Genomic DNA, 26,494 nt, shown 5'->3' with positions numbered 1-26,494 from the left:
TCTCTCCACACAACTAACGCGTTTCACTGTTTCCTCCGAGTGATGAGAGGAATAATAAGCAGGGAATGAAGAAGTGGAGAGTTACAGTTCTGCAAGAGAAACCTTGTTATATGCTCCGTGACCAAGTTTAGTCTGTAAGTAGAAGCACAGTCGCAAAAGGATACGGTCACTTAATTATCTACACTTGGAAGGCTGTTTAAATGTTAAACACTATATTTGACACATGGTATCACTATAACACAACGGTCACGTGTTGGTGATCTATTTCTAAGACCTATTTCTGATAAAGTTTAAAGCAGAAGAGGGCGGTCCAGAGCTAAATTATTTATTCAATTTGGACATTCACACAAGGTATCTGGAGTGGGGTGTATGTTCTTATACATCATTGAAAAAAAAAAATAATCATGTATTCCTATGACAGATTCTGTAACACATTGTTAAAGTTGAACGCTTGGTGTGATATCAAGTAAAGACTGGAAAGCCCCTGCAATATTTTGCAACGTAAATTTAAATTATTTTAGAGAGAAACAGAATAAAAAATAAAATAGGTTTACAATATCCTATTTTATTGGCATGAGTACTTAACTTAAAAACCTTTTTCATATATGGTAAATCATTTCTGAATGGAAAAAAGAAAAAAAAAAGGATCCTCACAACACATATATTTACATTAGTATACATTAGTATATACAGTGTTAGTACTATACATGGGAGAAAAACTGAAACCTTTCAGCTTACTAATTATTTTCTACACTGTTAGAAGTCGATTCAAGATATTCAGTCAGTTGTAGTCTTGTCAAAGTGCAAAATTCAACACAAATTAAAGAAAAATACAAATGATTTGACAGCTGCAATTGAATGGGTACATTTCTTCCTTGTCACATTTTTTTTTTATTTCACAGCATTTTTTCCATGAAAAAATGTAAGCACCAATTCCTGCAAAGAACAATTTTTATCTAAAAATGTTTGAAAAGAGTTAAATACAAGTTTTCTTTTTTGCCTTAATGTTATATAACAAGCAATAAATACACCATACCCAACTTTGAATTCTGCATATAGCTTGTTCCTGGTCTGTACATAGGACTAAATGGATCAGCAAACCAATCACTTTAAAATGTTTTCCTTTAGAAGAAATCATAGTTTAACTCTAATAAAGAATTGGCTATGAGCAAAGGCCATGGACAGTACTATCATTTTAGCATTTACAGTGTAAATACAGGACCTCCTGACAGAAATTAGGGTGGACAAGACAACTGGCAAATAAGTCTGAAAGCTGTAAAATTCGCTGCTGGTGATAACATACTAGAAAACTGTAATATGCCACTACTGTGATTTTCTTTTTTGTATAATACAGAGCAATTCCTATAAAATTAACAAGAAAAAAAAAAGGTATGATTGAGTAGCCACATTCTTTTTTTATTTTATCGTCCTGCATGGAAAGTTTATGATTTATATACAAATGCCTCCTGTAATGTACAACAGGACCCACTTTTTCAACTCAAAATTGCACGTAAGAAGACTGTTAAAAAGTACAATAAAAATCAAAAATTTAAGTTGGTTTGCTGTACACTTTCTACAATTTCAGTTCATAGTGGACTAACAATACGGAAGTGCCATCTAAAATGTACATACAGTTCATCAGTTTAGGAATAATTCAATGGAATTATTTTTTTAAAGTTATGAATAGAAATGAGTGTTCCAGTCAATCTAAAATGTGTTTTATGCATTGAGTCTCAAGGATTGATCTTCTCTCCTTCTGGAAGATATATCAATGTCTATCGAGTCCTTTCCAACAATAAGTCTCAAACGTTTTGCTGGAGGGAGGGGGATAAAATCATCTTCAAATTCATCATCAAACTCATCTTCCTCCTCTCCATCTTCTTCTGTGGAGGATTCTTCAACACTTTCCTCCTCAAACTGATCATAACCATCAACTTCCATTCTTGTTCCCAACAGAGATAATGTATCACTACAATACATGCCATTCTCATTAGGAAAAGCCATCCTATTCTCCTCATCCCGCTTTAACTGTATCTTCAACTTTGTTGAAGTGCTCCCTGATCCTGAGTTAAAACCATTGTTGAGCTTTGCAACATACAAACTGTTCTTGTCCTTTTCGTGATCCTTGCTTAATTTAATGCTTATTTTTGATGAACCCATCCCTTCATTCTCCTTTTCATTGGTCTTGCTACTGTTACTGTCATGTCGCCTTCGAAGGGTTAGCTTTGGAATTCCAGTGCTGTTTTCAAGAATCAATTGTGCATCATATCTGGTTATTCGTCTGCTTTTTTTATTTTTCACTGTCCGAATATTTTTTTTTGTCTTAGTAATTTCAGAAGTCACTAGAGGGTATTCATCTGCAGAGCTTTTGAAATTTCCTTCACCTAAATCACAATGTGAATTTCCTAAGTCTGGTAATGCATTGTCTTTGCTGGATGAATTATAAATAGATACTGAATCTTCAACTTTTGAAGCTTGCTTGATATATCTATTTTGTCGACACTTTCTTCTAGATGTGTTTAAGTTATTCCTCTGAAATCTGATACTTTGTCTTGAGGTTTCTTGAAGCATTTCATTTTTACGAGTTGACTGACAAAGTGGTTCACCTGTATCTAACTGTGTAACAGTTCCATGGCTGCTTCTATAACCATCGACTGTATTTGGTTGAAGCTTGGCCTCTGACATATCCTTGGATTTAAATCTAGTTCTCAAGGAACTCCGAGTGATATAAGTACATGGTGAAGATTCACCATGTGGATGAGCACCTTTTAAGGAATTTAGTTTATATTCTCTTGCAGCGTGTCTCGTCAAACAACCAGTAGTTTCCGTAAATTGAACTGCACCCTGACTTTCTCTATCCCTCTTGATTGCCAAGTTTTTATACAGCACAACTTTAGGTTCTTTAAGAACCAAGTTCGAAACTTCAAGCTTCTTAGAGGCTTTCTTCTGCTCAGCTTTTTTGCGATGACATCTTATCTTTAATTTTGAATGTAAAGGCTTTACAGGCTTTCTTAGTCTCTTTGGTACCCTGGAATTATTAATGTGAGGAAGCTTGGATGAGGTAGAAGATGATGAAACTGGAATTCTTGACACTGACTGTCTCCTCAGTGATCTGCTTTTACTTTTCTTTCTCATTCCAATAGATTTTCTATTTGCTGTAAAAAGACACAAAAAAAGCCTTATTTGAAGTGTAGCACAAATCCATAAACTTACAATTTTCCAGTCCCTGAATGAAAATTAGCTGCATAATGATCAAGCATGTAGGAGTCGTCTAACCAGTAATACATGCAGCCCTAATAATACTATATGCAGATACAAGGTGCGTCAGTAGCTACTGAACTGGGAATAGGACTGGGAAGGAAGATAGCTTGGTCTAATTATATTTTCAAAACCCGATCAGCTGTGCTATGATAAAATGATTTTACTGTATGTAGACAGAATACTTTCTATGGCAGGGATCCCCAACCTTTTTATACATGTGAGCCACATTCAAATGTAAAATAGTTGGGGAGCAACACAAGCTTTAAAAAAAGTTCCTGGGGTGCCAAATGAAGGCTGTGATTGGCTTTTTGATAGCCCCTATGTTGCTGGCAGCGTACAGCAGTCTCTGTTTGGCAGTACCCATGGTTTTTATGCTTCTAAAACTTGCCTCCAAGCCAGGAATTCAAAATAAGCACCCACTGGGAGCAACATCCAGGGAGTTGATGACCAACATGTTGCTCTTGAGCCACTGGCTGGGGATCACTGTTCTATAGGCTAGAATGTACAATATAAACAGGACTACTTTTAACTGTACTGAATGTTAAGTCCATATGCATCAGTTGATAAAAGATAAAAAATATGCATATAAAATACAGAGAATAGTTTAGATTTAAAACAATTATATTACTTGCAAAAGATTCTTATGTTCTTTACTAAAAATGCAGAAGTGAAACACTGCCTCTTAACTGTATTTAGAAAGAAGATTTTTTTTTTTTTTTTAAAGGTTATTAGAAGCAGATACAGAATACTTCTAATATCATAATATTATTGGAAGTAACTTGCTTATTTTAGAAGACAGGAACCTTTTTTATGAAAATAGCATGTGTACATAAATAATATTTTCCCTTACATCTACTTTTTGTTTACTGCAGGGAACATCCTTACAGTCACAAATTTTCAGCAAAAGTAACATTCTCAACTGTAGAGCTATAAAATAAAAAAAACTTATATAGCTGTAAAACATAAATGTGCAGAAACCAAACTAAGTTTTAAACTACAACAAAAAGGAATGTTTACTTGCAAGGCAAGTAAACATTTGAAATTGCTACTAGTAGCAATTATTTTTTGTATTTTTTGATTTCTTTATATATATATATATATATATATATATATATATATATATATATATATATATATATATATAAATATAATAGTGTTATAATGTCAATCCTGTGGTAAAAAGAAATCACACTCTTTCATAGAAGAGAAAGTAAAACAAAGAAGTCAAGGCAGGGAGCCAACACAATTAGTATCCCAGACTTACAAGTGTCTTTTTCCTGAGATGTGTCTGCATCAGTATTAGAGCTGACTGACTGGCTGTCGGAGTTTTTGCTGCTATCTCCAAGTTTTTTTAGACGATTTAAGCGTTTGTCTGTTTCTCGAAGTCCATATTTGCTGTTTATCACAGGGCCTGGTTCATTAAGTCCAACACGTGATTTAAAAGCACCAGTTGCACGCCTAGTAAGAGAAATAATAGTCCTTTTTTTGCATTGTTATGTACTTTTAAAATTAAGATAACTCTCCATGTGGGGCTCTATATTTTGTTACAGGCGCAAAAAGTACAAAATCTGGCATATTGAGTATTCGTGCCTCTGTTTACAGAAAGTTGTCTACTGGTAAACATAGCTAAATGACTGAAATTTGAGTGAAATTGTCATTCAAAGCCAGTGATGTGTAGATGCTGGTGCTCCTTTTTTGCTGAAAACTGCATTACCTTGAGGTATTTCTGTAGGGACTAAGGTTCTGCTATCTTGCTCTGGTTCCTGTGTTATTTGCTGTTGCCCTGGATATTGTCTATTCACATTTGGATAAAACCAGGCAACAGAAACTGAAAGTTGAATTTTTTGCAATTGGCATGGTGCTCTGTAAAGTAGTACCCAGAGTTGGTGCATATATCAGAGTTAAAAGAATTGTGCACCTGTTCAAAAAAAACCTCTTTTTATATTACCAATTTAGAAAATATTCACTCTCATAGATATAAAATGCTTGTGTTATTTTAGTAACAACAGAACTTAAGTTACACTCAAAGGAGACATATTGTGTAAAAAACAATGTGTCCGTGCATTATATTACTCTAAATATAAATGAAATGTGCTTTAGATGTGTGTTTCCAGCTGATTTATTGAAAATTGCACCAAAATCCCTACTAGTTGCACCTATCTGTTCCACTTCCTGCTGCCTCCTTTTCCAGGCTGTGCAGGTTAGCAGCAGCACACTGCAGTAGAGGATAGAAACCAATCAGCAGCTAAGCTGTCCTGATAAGGAAATGCAGCCTGTCTTTCCTTGCATGACTGCAAGGCTGTGGGGATTGGCTGCGCAACTCCTACTGTGCTTCTGGCAGGGACTGTTAGAATACACCAACCCCTCATTTGAAACACAGACAGGGACCACAGAAGATCTATAGGGAGCTCCAATAAAGGGGCCCATTTGTAAAGATAATATTAACTTTTAACCAAAGAGTGAAACCAGCACCATATAGTATTCATAATTGCCTACAAGAGCTTTTTTCCTATATATATAAAAATAATATATATAATATAAATAAAATCTAATTTTTAATCTATGAGAATATCGTTCCCCTTTTTTGAAGAAGTAAAATGAAAGGATAAGGTATTGAAAACCAGCAGTGCCCTCTGTACCTCCTGTATTTGGCATTATATTTATATATATATTTTTTTTTTTTTTTTTTTATATGTTTTTTTCAGTACTGCCATGTGTAAACTAAAAACACAAAAAAAGGTAAAAAATGATAAAATTCAGTTTCTGTAGAATTCCTCTGGAGAATGCCCTCTTTCACTTTGTGGAACTCAAGAATTTAGCTCATTACCTTCTCATTCTTCAGCCATGTGATCAGTTAAGGCTGTCTGTGCTACATTAACCATATTCAGTAGCCAAACAGCACCTACTAACATTATATATGTATATTTTGTGCATTTGTATTTCAGCCACAACTGAAGGGCTGATAATTGGAAAGCCCTAAATACATTTATTGATAGAAGCAGCCTTTGTGTCATGTGACAACTATATCTCACATGATTCCAATATCCATTGATATAGAAGGAATTGAAGATGTTAATTTCAGCGATTGCCTGGGGCACTCTGTTTTTTTTAGACAAGATTAAAACTGCCCATAAAAGGTCTAATATTGGTTGCAGACGAAGACGGCATCCATGACTGATATCCAATCAGTGCTTTACCAGATTTTAATTTGTATAGATAGAAAATACAATCAGGGGAGTAACCAGTTCCTTTTCTTAATAGTTGCAGAACTGGACTGCAAAATGGTTGCCTCATTACAAATAATTTGACACCTTTTTAAAATTTGATATGGACACTCTCCCCTGTATATCTTATTGCAGTGCTGCAATTTGTCTTGACCAAAAATGTATTTAAATTTTTTTTGTTTTTTAATTTAAAAAGTGAACCTTTCTTAAAGAGAATGTCATTGACTCAGATTAATGTGGTTTTTTTTTATATAAAAAATGATTACACCTTTCATTTTGATACGGTCAAAATGCTACTATGCACCTGTCACCTCTCCCCACAGTAATATATAAGAAAGGTGAGATCGCTACAATTAACGGACAATGTATCAGAACAAACCTTTCGCATGTGTAGCATTCACAATATTCATTGTTTTCTCCAAAAAAGCCATCCCCATAATAACAGGAAATCTCTTCTCCAGGCTCAATATCTCGGAGAGCTTTTACACATGCGGTGTCACGGCCAGTGGATACAAACTGCAACAAAAAGCCCAATGTCAGTTCTGGTCTCTCATAAAATATGAATCATTTTATAAATAAGAATTAAAATTAAGGATTCTTTCTTACCTTACAGTTAGGCCGGCAATCTAAGAAGTAAAATAAAAATAAAATTAATACATTGATTTTCATAATAAAAAAAATTAATAAAGCACTTCTGCATCTATCTATTGTGTATGGCTCCTACTATTGAACAGAGAAAAAAGTGGAGTATAGAAGCAACATATTAAAGCGATAAGACAGTTGACTGAACACCAGTAAGGAATAAGTGGAAGTAATCTAACCCAGGAAATGGATAAGTGCTTTGGTAAGTTGCTAAATTAAGGGTGAATTCAAGCAATTTGGCACAGATGATAATTTAGCAATGGTTTATCCGTGCAGTATAAAGCAGAAATAACTAATACGAAATAAGAGTCAAAATCACTGCCGGACAGCAAGCCTGTGAGTGTAGGTACACAGAGTGGCCTGAAAAATGTGAAAGCGTTTTCAGGCCAACCTCCATTTGCTCCGTACACTTGCACTCAGGCGGAAGCGGTACTTTTCAATGCAGATACATGGGGATACGGAAGGGAGCGGATTCACTTCACTGCTGAAAAAATGCCGGCTGAGAGAAGTGCAGCAAATGCTCAGTGTGCCCATGGCCTTAAGCTGGCCATACACGCACCGATAATATCGTAAGAAACCTTGTTTCGTAGGATATTCGGTGCGTGTATGGCATGTCGGCGAGTCTACCGATATCGCAGGAAGCTGCTGAAATCGGTCGACTCACCAATCGGCCAGGTTAGAAAATTTTGAACAGGCGCCATAGAAGGCGCCAGACCAAAATCTGCCGTCAGGGCTGAATCGGTAGGAGGTAGAAATCCTATTGTTTCTACCTCCTTATCTGCTGTTTCAGCCCTGAACGGTGTGTGGCAGATCTGACGATGTTTTGTGCGACCATCGTCAGATCGCCACGTGTGTGGCCACCTATAGAGCTAGTAGGTGATAGATATGGGAACATTGCTGCTGGCAAGACACTTATACAGTTGCTAATCATTCTGTGAAGGTAGATTGCTATCACAGAGAGCTGGCTTTTAAGAAGAATGGCACACTGCCATAAGTGAAGACTAGCCGACAATGTGTTTAAATGCACATAGAGTTATTTTTATGTCACTATTGAATGCTTGCAGAAAACAGTCTCTCCTCCATTAAGGTGCAGGCTTACCATGGTTAATAAAGGCAGCGGGCCCTAGCCACAGTTGAGCACAGTTTTTCCTTGTGGAATACATGACGCTAAAGTCATTTTCCCCATGCCGTAGAAGCATATTTTCCTCTGCTTCAGTTAATTCTGCAATGCAGCCCACAAGAAGCTCAATTTTATCATTCCGTTTCCTGTCACAGAAAGAAAAGGTTTAATCCCTTTAAGATGTATTTAAAACTGCATGGTATTTTAATCTAACCATACTAGTGCATGACAACATTTGATGGTGATAAACATTATAGACTGCACATTACATTAGTTTATAAGGGTTATATGTATTAGAAAATCATTCCATAGTTGTGAAAAATTCCCCTAGGGGTTTTCAAAGGTGCTAAGCTTAAATCTGCATTCACAAGACTGCCCAACAATTCTATAAAAAAATCTGTGAAGCTATATTACTGGTTCAGCCCTAAATGCCTTATCGCATTACAGAGAACTCCTATCGCATTTAGATTTAGTGCAATATATATCATGGAGGTATGTAGAGCCAAACAGGGCTGAAAATTACACCTGTTACATGAGGGACTATTATCTTTTCTTTAAAAAGTAAATAAATAAAAAGGCAAAAAAATATTTAAACAAAACCAATAGGATTGTTTTGCCACCAATATGTATTAATTGCAGCTTAGTAAAGATCAAATACATGATACTGTTTTATTATTTTAGAGAAAAAAAAATAAAAAAAAAATAGAATTATTTAATTAAAATAGAGTCTATAGGGAAATGGCTTTCCATAATTTGGAGCTTTCTAGATAATGGGCTTCTGGATAAGAGATCCTATTGCTGTATTATTTGATACAAATGGAGTCTATGAGTGATGGCTTTCACCAATTTTGGAGCTTTCTTGCACCCTTCCCATTGTTCTGCTGATTGGCTGCTGCGAGGGAGTTGATATCACTCCAACTTGCAGCTCAGCAGTAAAGCGTGACTGAAGTTCATCAGTCACATGGCTGTAGCACCCTTGGAAATGAAGAATTTGGCTAGCCCCATGCGAAATGTAAAAATTTAATACTAAAAAAATCTGTTTTTTAAAAACGGATTTAAATGCAGGATTCTGCTAAAGAAGCTCTTTTAACTGATGTGCTTTGAAAAAAACATGTTTACGCATGACAGTACTCCTTTAAAATTTTTAGTTTAATACTCACAACCTTATCTTTAGTGTACACTACCTAAAATTAATTTTAGGATTCTGAGGACAGGCATACATACCATTCTTTTGTTGCAACTATTTTGGCTCCATTTCGCTCTGAGGAGTATCTATTGCAAGGCAGGATTTCAAACCCACTGCTAGTTGCAAACATTCTCAAGTAGATAAAAACCTAGAAAGTAAATAAGCAAAAGTATTACATTGGAGGAAATCATTAAATCTGATGCTAAACATTCAATGAGATCAAGTGGCCACACCTACAAAGAGCTGAGCTGCTGCATACACAAGTAAACCCTTTAAGCCAGGGCTGTCCAACTGGTGACCCCCTCTGTGTGGCACCCACCTGTCTGGCTGCTTTGATGGCTTACCTTTGTAGAAGCTTTAAATGGTATCAGTACTGAGATTAAATGGCCCCCTGCATGGTTCACACTTCAGATTCAGGCTGCAATTTCCCTGTATTGTTTAAACATGTAATCCCTGTGTTGTTCACACCTTTTAATCCCTGCATTGTTCACACCTCAGGCTCTAATCACCCACATTGTTCCCCTGTTCACACCTGTAGGAGCAGTGCCAGCATTGTGTCAGTGTATGCGGTCTGTGTGTCCCATATACACAGGCAGCATAGGGCAAAGAGAGTATGGCACACATAGGCAGTGTAGGGCAGGCAGAGTATGTGCCATACTCTGCCTGCTCTATGCTGCCTGTGTGTCCCATACTCTGCCTGCCCTATATTGCCTGTGTGTGCCATACTCTGTCTGCCCTACCCTGCCTGTTTGTGCCATACTCTACCTGCCCTATGCTGCCTGTGTGTGCCAAACTGCCTGCCCTATGCTGCCTGTGGGAGGTGAACCTGGCAGGGGTTTGTTCTAGAATTTGTTAGCATTTAAAAATAGTCATTATATGGTCCCTAAGATGTGTAATTATGTGCAGGGGGTTGCTGTGCTATCCCCAGGGGAAGAGGAGGCATAGGGATTTAAGGTTGTGTCTTAATATGACAGCATATAATTCTTTCACATATGAATGAAGGGTGATATCCCTACAGTGAGCACCAACCATTTGGGTTTTTCCTGCGCTACCACCATTAATGTGGGTATAGTCTTAAAAGCTCTTGTGATAACATGGGTGTGGTTTTAAGTGGGTGTGGTTTAAAAGGGGGAGTGGTCAAACTGGCTTCCATTATCGGCCCTCTACCACATTGGCCAGAAAAATTCCAGCCCTCGGTACCACAGAAGTTGGACAGCGCTGCTTTAAGCCATTAAAATAAATGAGTGTTCAGAGATGCTGGAAGAAATTTGCTACCGTCTACGAGCAGACTATATAAGGAAGAGGAGTGGCAGTGAGTGACTCTGTTGGGAAAATGCCATCAGTATGAGTATTTGCTAATAACTCTCCTATAGTGAACTTTATAAACATTGTCAATTCTTACCATAAAGAGAGCACAGCACAATTACAGATTACATGCCATCATATTTCAATAAAAGTTTTAATAGCTACCAACCCCAGGGACACTGGTTAGTGACATGTTTCACAATATGGGGTAATATTACCTACTATGCCAGTCAGGTAAGGGATGACTGCTTTTAAAGATAGGGGTGTAATCATGAAGTGTCATTTTTATTAATTTGTTACTCTAAAATGTAAAGGTAGTTATTGACATACATGCTCCTTGAAATGCTTTTCTTGCGCTTTGTTCTTGTTGAGGAAATAGTGCCGAGCCCAGTCGCCTGCTACTAAATTTTTAAAGGTTTTTTCAAGATGTTCACTTTTCTTAAAGTTTTCAATCACCTCCTTTAGCTCTTCCTGGCGTCCTTTTATAGGGCGAAATCTAAAATAATCAAATCAGTGTTTTGTCAGTGTTGCATCCCTGCTAAATACACCATTTGTTGGTAAAGCAAACACTCCTATTTCACTCCATTAGAGAAAAGTGTAGAGAGAAAAAAACACCAATAGGTCTGATTTAGGGCAAATCACTGCTTAGATATGCAATTAGCACAATGTTTCCATAATCAAAAATGTTGGGTGACCACTGAATTTTATCACATTCGCTCCTTGGGGAACTTTGCTCCTTCAAAACACCAGGTGCGGCAGTGCCCTTTGTCCATACAGCTCACAAAGACAGCTTTCAATATTAGAAAACAAAAGTCTTGCTCCTGTGGTTTGAGGAACTAATAGTGGTCATAACGGTGACTGCATTTGACACAGCTTATAAAGGACAAGAAAACCCGGAATCACTGGGAGAGGTGCTAATGCGTTGGCAAATCCAACTACTACGTTTTTTTCCTTGGGCTAGTGCTCCATTTGGGAAAAACAGCACCGGCACAGGATAAAAAGTAAAGCAGTGCCACCGGTTTACTTACTTTTCCTTTTGCGCATGCAGGAGTCTAAGTCTGAAGAGGAATAACTGATAAAATGAAAATACAATAGTGGTGTGGCAGCGAGTTCACTTTTTCCCCAGGGTCTCTGTCTGGAAATGTGCACAGGTCTATGTCTTGACAAAAATAAGTAGTAATCCAGCAGGAAGCCTGTCCGGACACTGACACTTTTATGGCTCAATAACAACAGTAGATTTCTCAAACCACGTAAAAAAAGGGAGAAAAGGCACAGGAGACAATGGACATAATCTATTCTATAGGCGGGACATTTTATGACACATATGCTTAATCTACTCCAGCACAGGAGACAAAATGTCCAAAGTGACACTCCTACTAAGATTAATGTAAATTGCCTGTGGTAAAACATATGCATTGCATAGATGTCTGAAATTTTCTCAAATGCCACATGGGCTGATTATGTGAAGCATATTTTTTACCATATATTTTGCAGTTATTTAAAGGGAAACTTGAAATTATTGCAAAGTAATAGAGTATTTATAGCCATTGATCTATTGTTTAAATGTAGGTCTGTACTGTTAGTGCAGCTGGTTAGCTGGTCAACTGGGTAACACATGTCTTAACACCATAAGACGTACAACAAAGCTGATAAATGCACCTGTTACAGCTTAGTGAATCTATGAAGAGATTCCCATGTATCAGTTGTTCAATTTTTTAGAAAGGTTTGTTAAACAGGGCTGAAAAACAACAAATTACTGCTTTGGCTAAGCATGGACTGGAAAAGGTAGAGCACTGGCTAACCAAGACTAAGAAAGAATAATGGCCCTTAAAAGTCCTTTGCTTACAGTACAGGTATGGGATCCCTTATTTGGAAACCCATTATCCAGAAAGTTCTGAATTACGGAAAGGCAATCTCCCATAGACTCCATTATAAGCAGATAATTCTAATTTTTAACAATGATTTCTTTTTTCTCTGTAATAATAAAACAGAACCTTGTACTTGATCCCAACTAAAATATAATTAATCCTTATTGGAGGCAAAACAATCCTATTGGGTTTATTGAATATTTAATAGATTTTTAGCAGACTTAGGTTATGGAGATCCAAATTATGGAAAGATCCCTTATCTGGAATACCCCGGGTCCTGAGCATTCTGGATAACAGGTCCCATACCTCTAGTATTTTATTGCTTTCTCTGCATCCAGTGAGTGTTACAGTTTCTTCTGATCAGACTGAAGATGTGAATGTAAGAAGGGAAATGCAGTCTACTAATGCATTGGTGGTCTGCACAAAATGATGTGAAGTTCTGAGACAATGTGAGCTAAAATTGTAAAGTTTAGATTACAAGGCCCAGTGTGAATATTAATTACACATTAAAACTAGGCTGCTTTTTAAAAAATTTTATATATATATTTGTAATCTTATTATGATCTAGGGAAAGCAAGAGAAACCTCTTATCTTTATGCATTAATCCAAAATTGTTAATAAACTACCAGTTTGGGGATTTTATTGCCTGTTTAATGGGCCACCAAGCGGTCAGCAAATGAAGACGGAAGATCCAGTGAGAAGCATTCAGAACAAGTGTCTATAATAGCATGATAGCAATGTGCAGCATTAAAAAACGGTTTTAAGAAAAATTACCTGGTATTCATTTTGTGTGTCTGAAATCCTAAGTAGGGATCCAAGACCAAACTGGTAGCAAGGTCATCATTTTCACACAGCTCCTTGGCTGACATTCCAGATGAAGGTACATAGCGGCTTTGTGTTTCAAAAGCTACATTAGCAACTAATGTAAATAAGAAACAAATAAAAAAATAATTAGGGAGGAAGAAGTAATTAGGGGGGGGAATTGTGTTTCTATTTTAATCTTCATTATAATCCTGTAAGGTAGAGAATAAAATAATGTTTGTATAATCATCTTGCTTGTGAGTCACTGGCCTGTTTTGTGGGGAGTCTGTAGGACTCATTTATAAACACTGGAAAAATTTGCACCTGGGCAGTAACCCATGGCAACCAATCAAGTTTGTATTCTTAATGTTCAACCTTCAGGTGGCTGAAAAAAGCCAATTACTGATTGGTTGCTATGGGTTACTGCCCATGGGCAAATTTGACTAGTGTTTATAAATGAGCCCCCCATGTCTTTAAAAATCTGTTTCTTACTAATAAAGTACCTTTATATGATCATGGAACGCTTGATAAAATATTTATCTTTAATAAGAGATACTGACACTAATTTGACATTTATATTCCATAAAATGTTCCTTCCCTAAAAAATTATATTATACTTGATATGAACTTGTCGTATCAATAAGCCCTCGAGCCTTAAAATCCTAACCCAATGCATTAAGACAATGGCCTGGTAAGTGCCCCTTACAGAAAACAACATCTGGTGATCCACAGTAATACTGATGTGGAAGCAGTGAGGATAAAGCCCCAACAACATGCTTATATGAATAAAGATATGAGCATTTATACACCACTTTGCAAAAGGAACATGACTAAGCTGCAGTAATGTGGGTCAACTTAATGGGAAAACAGGTCAGAAAGCTTTATATTTCAATGCTGCAGTCAACTTTGTCTATGGTGCTTTGTATACCACTTTCATCTGAGGAGAAAAAAAAAAAAAAAGCACACACAGCACTAGGTTCCAATATAAATACCTACATGCACACAGACTATTCTACAGTATAAATCAGTAAATCACTTACACCTGCCTGATCTTCTGTCTGGAACATTTTTGCTGGTTCTTAAATTCTCTCTTCCGGAGCTGTGCAATTTTGGCTGGTTCTGTCGATGCTCAGCAGACAATCTGTTTCCATTTCTCCTGCCATTCACTACCATGTTCTTGGATTCGCCCAACCACTTCATGCCAACATACAATCTGACCTAGTTGCATTTAGTCACCCTCTGAATAGGACCTGAGAAACCAGTCAATAATGTTTGGTTTCACCTGCAGAAATAACAAACAGAAATGTCAATATATAAATGCAAAACTATAGTATTTAAGTATAATAAAAATAAAAACATGCATCTCAGTACATTGCTATTTTTATGTAGGTGTTGTAGAATGTTTAATTGCACATAAAAAGTTACAAGGTGATACAATCAGAAGGGGGAATTATACCTGCCTTGTAAACATTAGTTCAATGAATAACACTTGTGCTGAACTTACTTTTTGCCTTTTGTTTTAACTAGGAAATATGTATTTTTTGTTACTTCTTGTACTAATCAGACCTGACATTCTGAAAATAAAAGGCACATTCTCCTACCTAGTTAGTACAGCACAATTAAAACAAATACAGTGAAACCAATATTTAAGTTGTTCCATGTTTTTCTTTCTGACTTGTATTATGCATAATACATTTTCCTGACTTTACGCCATTTTTTTTCTGGTCCCCTGAAGAACCTCTGTAGTCACTAATCCTTGCCGGAAGGCAAACACCTTTTTATGTAACTATGACGAAGAGAACTTCACTAATTCTGTATAGTTGGGGATTTGGGTCTTCTACTCTGTTCCAATGTATATAATTTTTAAATAAGGCAGCTTTTATTTTGAGCAAGCAAAATTCCTTATGCTCCAGTTGCTTCTCTGAATTCTCATTAGTAATATCCAGACCTGGACCCTCCAATGAAGAGAAAGATCATGTGGATGATTTCATCTCATTATGCCAGAAGGCAGGACAAGATCGCTTGGCAAGCAGAACATGAAGCCACCCCGCTATTACAATCCATATGATTTTGAATGGACATTGTTTCAATTGAAAGGAAAGATTAAAATGGCACACACTTTTATTACAGTCTAACCAATGTAGAGTTCAAACCAAATTCTTGGAACAACTAAAAAATAAATGAGCCTCGTTCATTTTGCATATTACCCATTAATATGCGAAATATATAATTCACATAAACATTCTGAAATATGTATAGTTTGTTTTTTCTGGCACTTAACATCCTGGCCCCAATGAGCAGACAAAGGGCTCATAAAACTAATTACCAGGCCACTGAGAAGCCCTCTGTTAATGAGATGCACAAAGGCTCCTGCTCAGAGAAGGGAGGGGTTTGTTTAAAGGTAGATAGGGAACTATAAACAAATTGGCCTGATTATAAAGTGCGCGGGAGGTTGTTTAGTGAAAACCCCAACTTTTGAATTAGTGCTTTAGAGAGTGGCAAAAAAAATAGGAAATTATGGGTTTTTAGAACAGTAACACCAAAAAATGAAAGTGTATAAAAGTAACTAAAATATAATGTGCTGCTGCCCTGTACTGGTAAAAGTTGTGTGTTTACTTCAGAAAGTCTACTATAATTTATATAAATAAGCTGCTATGTAGCCATGGAGGCAGCCATTCAAAGGAGAAAAGGCACAGGCACATAGCAGATAACAGATAAAACACTATTGTATTCTACAGAACTTATCTGTTATCTGCTATGTAACCTGTGCCTTTTCTCCTTTTTTTCCAGCTTGAATGGCTGCCCCCATGGCTACACAGCAGCTTATTATATAAATTATAGTAGTGTTACTGTAGCAAACACACCAGTTTTACCAGTGCAGGGCAACAGTGCATTATATTTTTATTACTTTAAAGCTCTTTCATTTTTTGGTGTTACTGTTCCTTTAATGGGAGAAATGGGTTTCAGCTAGTTCAATATGGCCACAAGGCTCTTCTAGAAGGGTGGGTTTGCAATGATTTTTTTAAAAAATAGAGTTACTCTTCAAGGGTATGGTTGTGTGTTTGGATGTTAGCTTTTCAAGAATGCTCTCTTTTCCAGAAGTGGGAAGGCAGTATCCCCAGAGGTTTCTCTAGTGTGGGATAATATTTCTCTAAGGTGTTCCTGATTGTTTGCATCTTCTGATGCTGATGGCTTTTACCCATTGGTGGGGCATTCACAGCTCAGTAGGTAGTACTTCATAGATTTGAAAAATGGAATGAGAGACATAAAGAAATGCTGTGCATATCGTGGAGAATTTTTTTTGACACAGACCATTTTTGCTACCACACCCCCTAAATACCACTCCCATTTTACTAAATTTGGCAGGTTATTTAAGGTTTGAACATATTTCTGGGGGTTTTGGCTTTCTATGTTTTATTACAGTATTGCTAAAAAGGTGAAATTGCCCTTTACGCTGCAAGTCTCAGTTCCCCCAAGATACCTGTGTTGCATATTAGCTACAATTGTATCTAAGTGCAGGTGTAGGATGTTAAGATTTCTGGGCTCTCTGCCAAAAGCTACCTATTTAATTAACTTTGAGAAACATTGTATCGGGAGATCAAAGGGAAATTAGGGACTTTTCAGTAAGAATCCAGGACTACACTGTTAAAAGAGGGACTGTCCCGCAAAAACCAGGACAGTTGCAAGGTATGGTACTTTACAGTGCTAGAGACCTGAATTTGATTCCAAAACTATCTGCTAAGAGTTTGGATGTTCTCCCCATGTCTGCATGGGTTTCCCCCAGGTACCCCAGTTTTATGCCACTCTCCAAAAACATACAAACATGTTAACCAGCTCCTGATAAAACTGCTCAATGGGTGTAAATGTGATATAGTCCTTAGACCAGTGACCCCCAACCAGTGGCTCACAAGGAGCACCAGTGGCCTCAAAGCAGGTGCTTTTTTTTTTTTTTTTACATCCTGGATTGGAGGTTTTGGTTGCATAAAGAACATGCGTACTGCCAAACAGAGCCTCTAGCAGTCTGCCAGTCCACATTGGGCAACCAAATAGCCAATCACAACCTTTAGTAGTGACCCCCTAAGAACTTTTCTCATGTTTGTGTTGGTCCCCAACTTTTTTTCTATATTTAAATGTTGCTCACAGGTCAAATAGGTTGGGGACCCCTGCCTTAGACGGTCATCTCTACTGGGGACAAGGATTAATGAAGACTTCTGTACAGTGCTGTGTAAGTGTCAGCTTTTCCTGACTGTAGTTATGGCATGGTACGGGCAGCGGAAAAGCATCCAAAGTTGGCTACTTAGTGGATAAGAATGATTTAACTACTACTGTGACTCAGATAACAAATATTTAAAAAAAAAAAAAAAAAAAATTATAAACAGAAAATGTTTGGCTGCCCTCTTTTGGCTGATGTGGAACTGCATGAGAGTAATTTTCTGTAGTCACTAAACAATAACAAGTATTTATTATATATGACAAGATTAAGTTATCAGAAAAGCAAAACAAAATGTAATAAGCACTGGGCAGTTTTCTGTTACTAAAGACATCCAATTTTCACCAAACTTAATACAGTGTTTGCCTTTGGATTGTCTTGCTAAGCTTTTTATCTCAATCACTTTGTTACGGCCTCTAAGCCCAGGAATAATTTAAAGCCCTATTACAGTGACAGCTAGAAGCTAAACCATAAAGCTAATTGCACACGTGGTGTTTTGAGCACTGCTGGGTGCTCATAGAGCTGAAGTGAGCATTGCTTGTGGGTCACTGCCAGTGCCTGCTATAGGTAAAGCGATTTCAAGACCTTCTATGGGAAGCAGTAATTAATGAGATTTTGATTGCCCGATACCACCTGTGCCTCCAATGGCTGCTTGTGACTGCACTTGGGGCAGAAATCTGCCCCTTGAGTGCAGAGCCAGGAAGGTAGTGCAGTACAAAGCATGGGACACAAGTGGCATTGTGCATTTTCAACATGGCAGAGAAAGCCTGTCATAAAATAGGAAATTTACTGCTTAAAAGTGTTTTATTTGTACTGGAAAAACATATATAAACTTTAAAGAGCACCTAATGGTAACATTTTGGCTCCTCACAAGTGCTGCAAGCCAACAGAGCCCACCCTTCTGATAGAAGAAATAATAGTAATTCTTTTAGAAATTGCCTCCCCACCAAGTATTGTGCCCTGCACACAAGGAGCCTAGTGATGCGGGTGGCTACGCTAGGACACAGACATACATGTAAATATTTAAAGAGCCAGGACACTCCCTCAGTATGTGCATGTATGCCCAGGAGTTGCAGGGTCTGCTTGCTTTATACTAATATCTCTGGTTCACAGCATTTATAAAAGGGTAAACAAGACAAAGTGCAACAAAACAAGAGTAAGAAATGTATTGTGAACTTCTCTTTGTTCACCAACAGGTGGACCAAAAAATGTATTGAAATGCTTTAAAAACTAGTGATCTGCCAGCTGCATTTCAGATGAGCATATAAAAACAGTATACAATAATATAAATGTTTTACTCACAAAAGGACTCACTTCAGTGATATCATTCGTGCTTTTCACACAATACTGATTAAAAAAAAATGTAACCCTTAAATATATTTCAGAAATGCACAGTTTAGATTATAGGACAGACTGTAACATAAAGACAATGGATGTAATATGAGGCACGTTAGAACGCCCAGCAAGAAATGCATCCGTGCAAGAACACTGCAGCGTTATTTATTTATTTTTTTAAATCCTCTATCATGAGGAAGTTAACGAGTCATATCTAGCCGAGGCCAGCAAATCAACAGCTGCCTCATTTTGCCTTCAGCCAATGAAATAGATTGTTACAGGCCATTTAAATCCTCTGAACGTAAAGCTATGTAAACTATATTCCTGGCTTACTGACTACTAGAAAAAAAATTCTGTTTATATTATATGACAACATGCTAAAATTTTGACCATCACAGAATTATTTTGAAGGAGGATTATTAACCTTATAAGTGCCAGAACAAAGTCTTGGTTGTATTCTAAGCCAAATCATATGGAATCTGCTAAGATTCCCACAAGTCTGTCTTTTTCATATTTGTACACTGAGTAGATTAAAATTACAGGTCACACTACAATATAAAATGCATTACTCACTTAGCTGTCATCACTTTTAAACAGATGAATTTAGTATATGTTTATCCTATTATCCTTTAATATGGGCTAGGTTACATATTACAAACACAAGTAATATTTTCTAATAAATTGATAACAAGTTATAGAACATAACATTGTATAAGTAAAATGTAGTTGCCCGATTCAAGAAGTACATGTACAAAGCGAATAAATTCCCCCCAAAAGAAATAGAGAGAATATTACCATTCAGAAAGGGGGAGAAGGTTCTTACTTTGTAATTTAACACAGAAAAAAAATAAAACACATTTTTGACACATTTAAATAAAAAATAAAAGAATTACATTTATGTTATTTAAAGGTTAAGGAAACCACCACTGAGCATTTAAACCCGAAACATGAGCATTTAAATCTCTCCCTTGCCTAAAGGACTATGAACACACCACTTCACTGCAAAACATCAACATTTCCTTTTATATGCGGGGGGAATCTAGTGTGGAATATAGGCATTTCTATTTACATATACTAAGATACAACAGAATATTTAAACTATGTCCAGTGCAGGAGCATTTTAGACTTCTAAGATGATTTTAAGTATCAGAAAAAAAACATCTTGGCCATTTAAAGTGCCAATATCATGTGAAACATGTATGTAAACTACATGGAGCAGTAAAAAAAAAAAAAAAATACACAGAACTGCAGGTCTGACCATGAATAATTTGGATCAATGTGGTTTAATAAAGCCATTGAATATTGCACACCACAAAAACAAATATTTAGCCATATGGTATATGTAAACTCAGCACTTAAACATGAAGCTGAGTATTTAAAGTCCTTTATCTACAACATACTGGGAATCGGGGCATTTAAACTTGGCCAGCCGGACAGACTATACACCCAGCACTCCCAGGAACCCGAATCAACCCACGGAAGAGTTAATCAGGCCTCCAATCTATAAAGGAGATGGGGCGAGGCCGCATCTAAGGGCTTCGAATTAAAAAAAAGATTATCCCCCGTATATTGCCAATATACCGAAATAATAAATAAACCACTGATAAAATTGTTAAGTATAGTGGCAATACGCCGCTCGATTGTTATGAAATGTACGAGTACGTATATTTTCATGTATTTATGCGCCAAAGTGCACGAATACCGATCCTAAAGACATACACACGCTAACGAGAAATGATCTGAAACATGTACCTTGGGTTCTAGTCGGTCGGTGCGAACCTTCTCACTTCATATACGTCCAGAAAGCGTCATAACACCCTAAAATTACAGAAATAGTGATTTAAATGGAACGTGGGGGGGGGTGAAAAAAAAAAGTCTCAACCCGACGCAAAATAAACGGAAATAGCGGGTTTATTGGTCAAAACTAACATAAAGATTATAAAGGGTTAACAAAGATAAAGAATATAGGGGTATTTATATATAAATATTTTTGTGCCGAAACATTAACATTCAAGATGGCGGCGAGGCCGAGGCCGCAGTACTGCCATAGGAAATAGTCCCAAACTATTAGTGTCCTTCCGCCAAAAGATTCCAATCAAGATGGATAACTGCAGAAAATAAAAAGGATTGCTAAAAGGTTTAGACTAAGATGACTTTTAATTTGTTACCATCCATCAGTCGCAGTTCTTGTCTTTAATTTCTCCTCGTTATCTTCGGATCGTGCTCCCCTTTGCTTTGAGTGCGACTGAAACACCGTGTCGGAGGCGGAGAGGGCGGAAGGATCTGTGATAGAGGCCCGGCCGGGAAGGAGAGTCAGGCTCCCACCCACAGCAGTCCACAATGTAAAAAGTACAGAGCATCGGATGCTAGGTTTTGGTGACTACCTGTAGTAATAGGTTGCATCTATTCATGGAGGAACGATTGTTCCAAATAATTTAAGGTGTTTCCTAACTTACGTATGTCGCGAAGGGGTTGGTTACAGAAGTCTGATGCGTGTAATATAACCTCAGTATTTTAAAAGGAGAATTTAAAAAAATACCTAATCAATACATTTCAAAGGTTTATGTTTTTAGTTCTATATATAACAATTTAACAACAAGACAATATACAAACATTTAATTTCACAGCGTCTGTGTCAGTGTCATTTCAAGAAAAACTTCTGAGAGACAAAGAGATATCTGGTGTCTGGTGATGAAGAGGTTGGAGTCCCAGGGGAGTGTAAGAAATGTTCCTAGCCTAGGCAGTGGCCTCAGTCCAATCCCCCTACATCTTAGGGCCGTGGCAGACGGATATTAGTCGCCGTCGCGGGCGACTAATCTCCCCGTCTGTCACCTCCCCGAAATGCCATCCCACCCGGTAGAATGTATGGTGGGATGGCATACGTGGCGCAGCGATTTACCGAAGTTGCCTTGAGAGGAAACTTCGGTGCCGCATATGACATCCCACTGGTGATTTACATTCTACCCGATGGGATGGCATTTCGGGGAGATTAGTCGCCCGTGACAAGGGAGATTTGTTGTGCGGCGACTAATCTCCCCGTCTGCCACGGCCCTTATGGTATTTGTGAGGGCAGCCCCTCGCAGTGTGTGCGAGTTGTATCAAGCCTTTCTGCTGCCATCAGGGTTAAACTGGGAAAAACCCAGTGGACACTGACCCTGTTGGGCCCTGCCACCTGTATGCACACTGCTCCACTGCTTACTTGCTGTGAAAAAATAAAGATAATCACACTTTTTAAAGTGGAGCACACTGCCATCTTTATTTTTTCACAGTAAGTAAGCAGTGCAGGAGCAGCAGTGGGCCCTTGAGCCGGATACCTGGTGGGCCCTGTAACAAATTAAAGCGACATACATACAGCCACCCTAATCCCCACATCCAGGTTAACAGTGCACAGGGTGTGCAGGCATGTGCAACAATGGACAGGCCTACCCTTAGCTCCCATCAGATTTCACTCTGACTACACTTATGTTTTCCCACCACCACTTTACATTATCGCTGGTGGGAAGGCATTTGCAGAGCTGTTAATCCCAAAGTATTATCGGGAGTTACCCGATATTGGTACCTCTCCCCTGGTCTCCCACACCATAGCATTCTCACGATTTTTCTTAAAACTCCCAAATTTCTGTGCAAATTCTGGGTGTGCATGTGCAGTAACACCAAGCAATTGCGCATGCATGGGTAGCAATTTTTCAGCTTTAGCAGCGCATTTGCGCATGTGTGTGACATCATTTCCAGGAGCGCATGCTTGTGCATGACATCACTTATGGTCTCTGGTCATTCACCAATCACAGCATTCACAGATCCACAACAGACAGATGACTAATCTCTTCTTGTGTTAGGGTCCTAAGAGCATATATCAGACAGTGATACACAAGAGTGGAAAGGAAATGGGAGAAAGGGCCTAAGGGAAACAAGGAAATATAAGTTTTGCATTTTTTACCAACTTCAACACAAGACCTTGAGTATCACTGGATCTGATTTATCCTACTTTCACCCATTTAGTATATCTACCATGTAGTATACTCAATGAAGAAAAACCTCTGCTAGGGCTGTCCATACCCCAGTATAGTCCTCATCTTGGTGGCTTTAGTCCTTCAATAAGGTGGCATAGTTATAGTGCATTGTGGTGTTGTGCAGCAGAGTCTGGGTGCCCAATCTGCAATGAAAAATATGTTACAGGACATACAGAAAGAGAGAAGGCTAGAGCAGAGGTGAATGTTGTCCACCTACCTGAGAAGGGCTTCTTGAGATCTCCACCACTCACACTGGGACAGAAAGCAAAGTGCCATAAATTATTTGAAAATTATTAATGATTTTAAAGTTATTAAAACCAGAGGGTGGGTTATAGCAATGGATAGAAAGGTATTGCTTTCAGTACCCCTTACAATTACAAATGGCTTTAAATCATTCTTTGGTAATAAGCAATATGTGTAAAATGGGATTTAGTTCTTCCATTGTGCATATAACCCCATATGCCTGCTGTATATTCATTTAATAGAAGCAAATCTAACACTATCTTCAGCATTATAACAAACATTATATAATTTGTTGGAACAATGATCCATACAAATGGTAGGATAAAGATAAGGACAAGAGGTCATTGCCTCATTACATGCCTTCCCCTTTTTTGCTATAGAAGAAAAACAATACTTTCCTGTTTAACTGGGGCTTAAGTTTTCCTGAAAATATTTAAATTGAAGAATAGAGACTGTGATTTCAAATAAGAGAAATTTTAAAGCGGTGGCATGGTGGGTTGTTAGTTTTTCCCCAGTGCATGTTTTTCCTCACTATATACCAGGGGTCCCCAATCCCCAAGTGTAAAAAGACTTGGAGAGCAACACAAGCATCATAAAAGTTCATGGAGGTGCCAAATAAGGGCTAAGATTGGCTATTAGGCAGCCTCTATGCACACTATCAGCTTACAGGGGGCTTTATTTGGTAGGAAATATTGTTTCTATTCAACCAAAACTTGCCACCAACTCAGGAATTCAAAAATAACTCCCTGGTTTGGGGGCACTGAGAGCAACATCCAAGGGGTTGGTGAGCAACATGTTGCCCCCAAGCCACTGGTTGGGGATCACTGCTATATACACTAGCCCATAATTACAGCCTTTCACCTGAAACACATTGTTTTACTATACACAGTATAGTTTACACAGGTACACTATCTTGCCTTATTCATTTTCCCCAATAGATTCAGCTCTTTCCTTTGGTTTATCCTGGTTTATTCAAGCAAAAATTTATTGTGGAGGTCTACCTGTCTCTGTACCTCGACCAAGGCTTATGTCATTACATTATATAACATTAGGATTATGAATTATGTCAGGTATGTGCCACAGAAATCCCTAGGGTTGGACTGGGATGTGCTGCCAGCCTGCTGCACCACCACCAGCCCCTGCATGCACCACCAGCCCCTGCATGCACACTTTTGGGGGAGGAGGGTAGCAGGGGAGTGACTGGGAAGGGCAGCCAGGGATCAGGTCTGGGTCAGTGGGGCCCAAGCGGGCCGGGCCCACCGGGTTTTTTCCCAGTGTCCCACCAGCCCAATCTGACCCTGGAAATCCCCCTCCCTTTCTTTTATTTTCCTAAAATCCAGACTGATTTTGAGCAGCATTTAGGTCTATTTAGAATTGTTCCATAAAGTCTCTTTCCCTTCACTTACAGGTGCTTTTTTTGTCCTGGAGTATTTCAGAATGGAGCCTCCCTCAGGGGCTTCTAAACTCACCCACATGAGTCCAGTTTTCACCAGCAAGAACATTCTTAAAAATGTTTCAATGCGCTATGGGTTTATGCAGAATTGCTGTTCAGATTTTCTTTACAAGGCACCATAATGACATGGGTATAATGCAGTGCTTGTATAACATGAAGTTCCTACTCCCACAACTGAGTGATCTTCTGAACAAGGAATATAAGGGGATTTGAGAAGCCCATAAAGTAAGCTTCCTGATCGCTTTCACTGTCCTCAGTGCTCCCCTTGCCAATTTATTCTGCAGGAGACTCTAATGCGGGCAGATTAAAAAAAAGTGGAGATAGCCTTTTTTGGAGCAAAAGTGGTGGTAGAACTGGTGTAAACACTTTCTCCATATTCACAAACAGAAATATCCCTAAATTCCGACACAAACACCACTTTTTAGTTTTTGATGAAAAAAAGACAGTTTACAGTTTACACCTTTGTGAATTTGTCTTACAAACAACATTTATACAATATTTTAACCAACATTTTCCTGACATTTTTAAAATGAAGTAAAGCTCAGTTTAACTCAGTTTAAATCAATACTAAGCTCAATTCTAAACTCGTCTGTTTTGCTATGTTTTACCTACTCTTCATTTCATGTCTCTTTTAGGGACACCTCTGGGGGTTTTATTAAACAAGTTTATTAAACAAAAAGTGTAATTGATACAGTCTTAATGTGTCTGGCCTAATGTATGAGGCAATAATAACATTTTGAGTGAATATATTGTATACCTCTTTATTTAAAGGAAAAGTAAAGCCTCCCAGGCAAATATTTAGCTTTAGCAGCAGTGCCCCCTCTTTAATCACTACACTGACACTTGCTCCAATTTATCTGTGCCCCCATTGCATGCCCAGAACTATAGAGCTGCTTGACAGCTTTAGCCACCACCTTTAGCTGTGCCCCTTCTGTTCCCAGCAGCCATCTTGGTGATCAGCAAGCAGCATATGCACACTGGCATCCAAACTGGGATATTGGGGTACTGTGAATTCAAGGTGGAACTGGCCCAACAGGGCACTAGGAAAAAACTGGTCGGCTCTGGTCCTGTTGATTTCATCAGTGGGCCCTTGATTCACGTCTTCCTATGAGCCCCCAAATACGCGAGTCCGACACCATGTTTCTAGTTATAATGCATGCTGGGATTTAGGGGCCTCAAATGAAGGAAAGTTTTGTAGTTTGGAAAAAAAACACCATAATTACCCATTTTGGATTCACTTATATGTACTTTCCAAAAATATATGGTTTTCTGGGGTGAACCTACAGTTACGGCATTTTTTGGCCTTGGAATCTGGAGTACAGTATGCTAATCTCAGTGGTGCTGCTTTGAAAAATTCATGGTGTATTGAGTTTTCACAAATGTAAGTAAGAAATATCCATAAAACTATACATATTTGGTATTGGCACATCCGTGCTAAAATGGATCTAAAACGGTTGTATTTCCACACATACAATAAAACATTTTGTGATATATATCCCTATATTATGCAAAATAGCAATTTCTTTATTTCTTTGGGTATTTAAACCCTTATATCTTGTTACAGCAGTGGAATTACACAAAAAAAGCCCAGTTAGAAAGCCCAGCTTGTCGTGCAAAAAAGCATGTGTAGGTTTTTCTAGGTGAACTCAAATTCCCCTTCAGGAAAAGATTAGCAAATGGAATGCAAAATTCTTATTCCAAGGCTTATGGACACATGGGACTTTATTTGATGGCACCCTGACAGATTTAATAAGAGCAAAAGACTTATTCAGAAAAAAAAGTTGGTAAAATGTAATCTAAAAGAGAAAATCTGAAAACTGTCTGTTTAAAAAACAA

The 26,494-nt window shown here is 37.9% G+C and overlaps 1 protein-coding gene across 1 annotated transcript; it reads right to left on the bottom strand.

Moving 5' to 3' along the window:
• Nucleotides 1-545: 545 nt before the first annotated feature.
• Nucleotides 546-21,341, bottom strand: kmt5b (lysine methyltransferase 5B). The gene is made up of 11 exons (XM_002941641.5): nt 21,121-21,341; nt 20,705-20,770; nt 14,448-14,689; nt 13,381-13,525; nt 11,069-11,234; nt 9,472-9,581; nt 8,227-8,393; nt 7,092-7,111; nt 6,865-7,001; nt 4,526-4,719; nt 546-3,155 (listed from the first exon to the last, which is right to left on the bottom strand). The coding sequence occupies exons 3-11, from the start codon at nt 14,605-14,607 to the stop codon at nt 1,720-1,722; spliced, it is 2,535 nt and encodes an 844-aa protein (XP_002941687.1). The 5' UTR covers nt 14,608-14,689; nt 20,705-20,770; nt 21,121-21,341; the 3' UTR covers nt 546-1,719.
• Between the last annotated feature and the right edge of the window lie 5,153 nt (nt 21,342-26,494).

The sequence above is a fragment of the Xenopus tropicalis genome, chromosome 4, assembly GCF_000004195.4.
Source record: "Xenopus tropicalis strain Nigerian chromosome 4, UCB_Xtro_10.0, whole genome shotgun sequence".
NCBI classification, from domain to species: domain Eukaryota; kingdom Metazoa; phylum Chordata; class Amphibia; order Anura; family Pipidae; genus Xenopus; species Xenopus tropicalis.
Note: the sequence above shows the minus strand (reverse complement) of the source record. Positions and strands in the feature narration are given on the sequence as shown.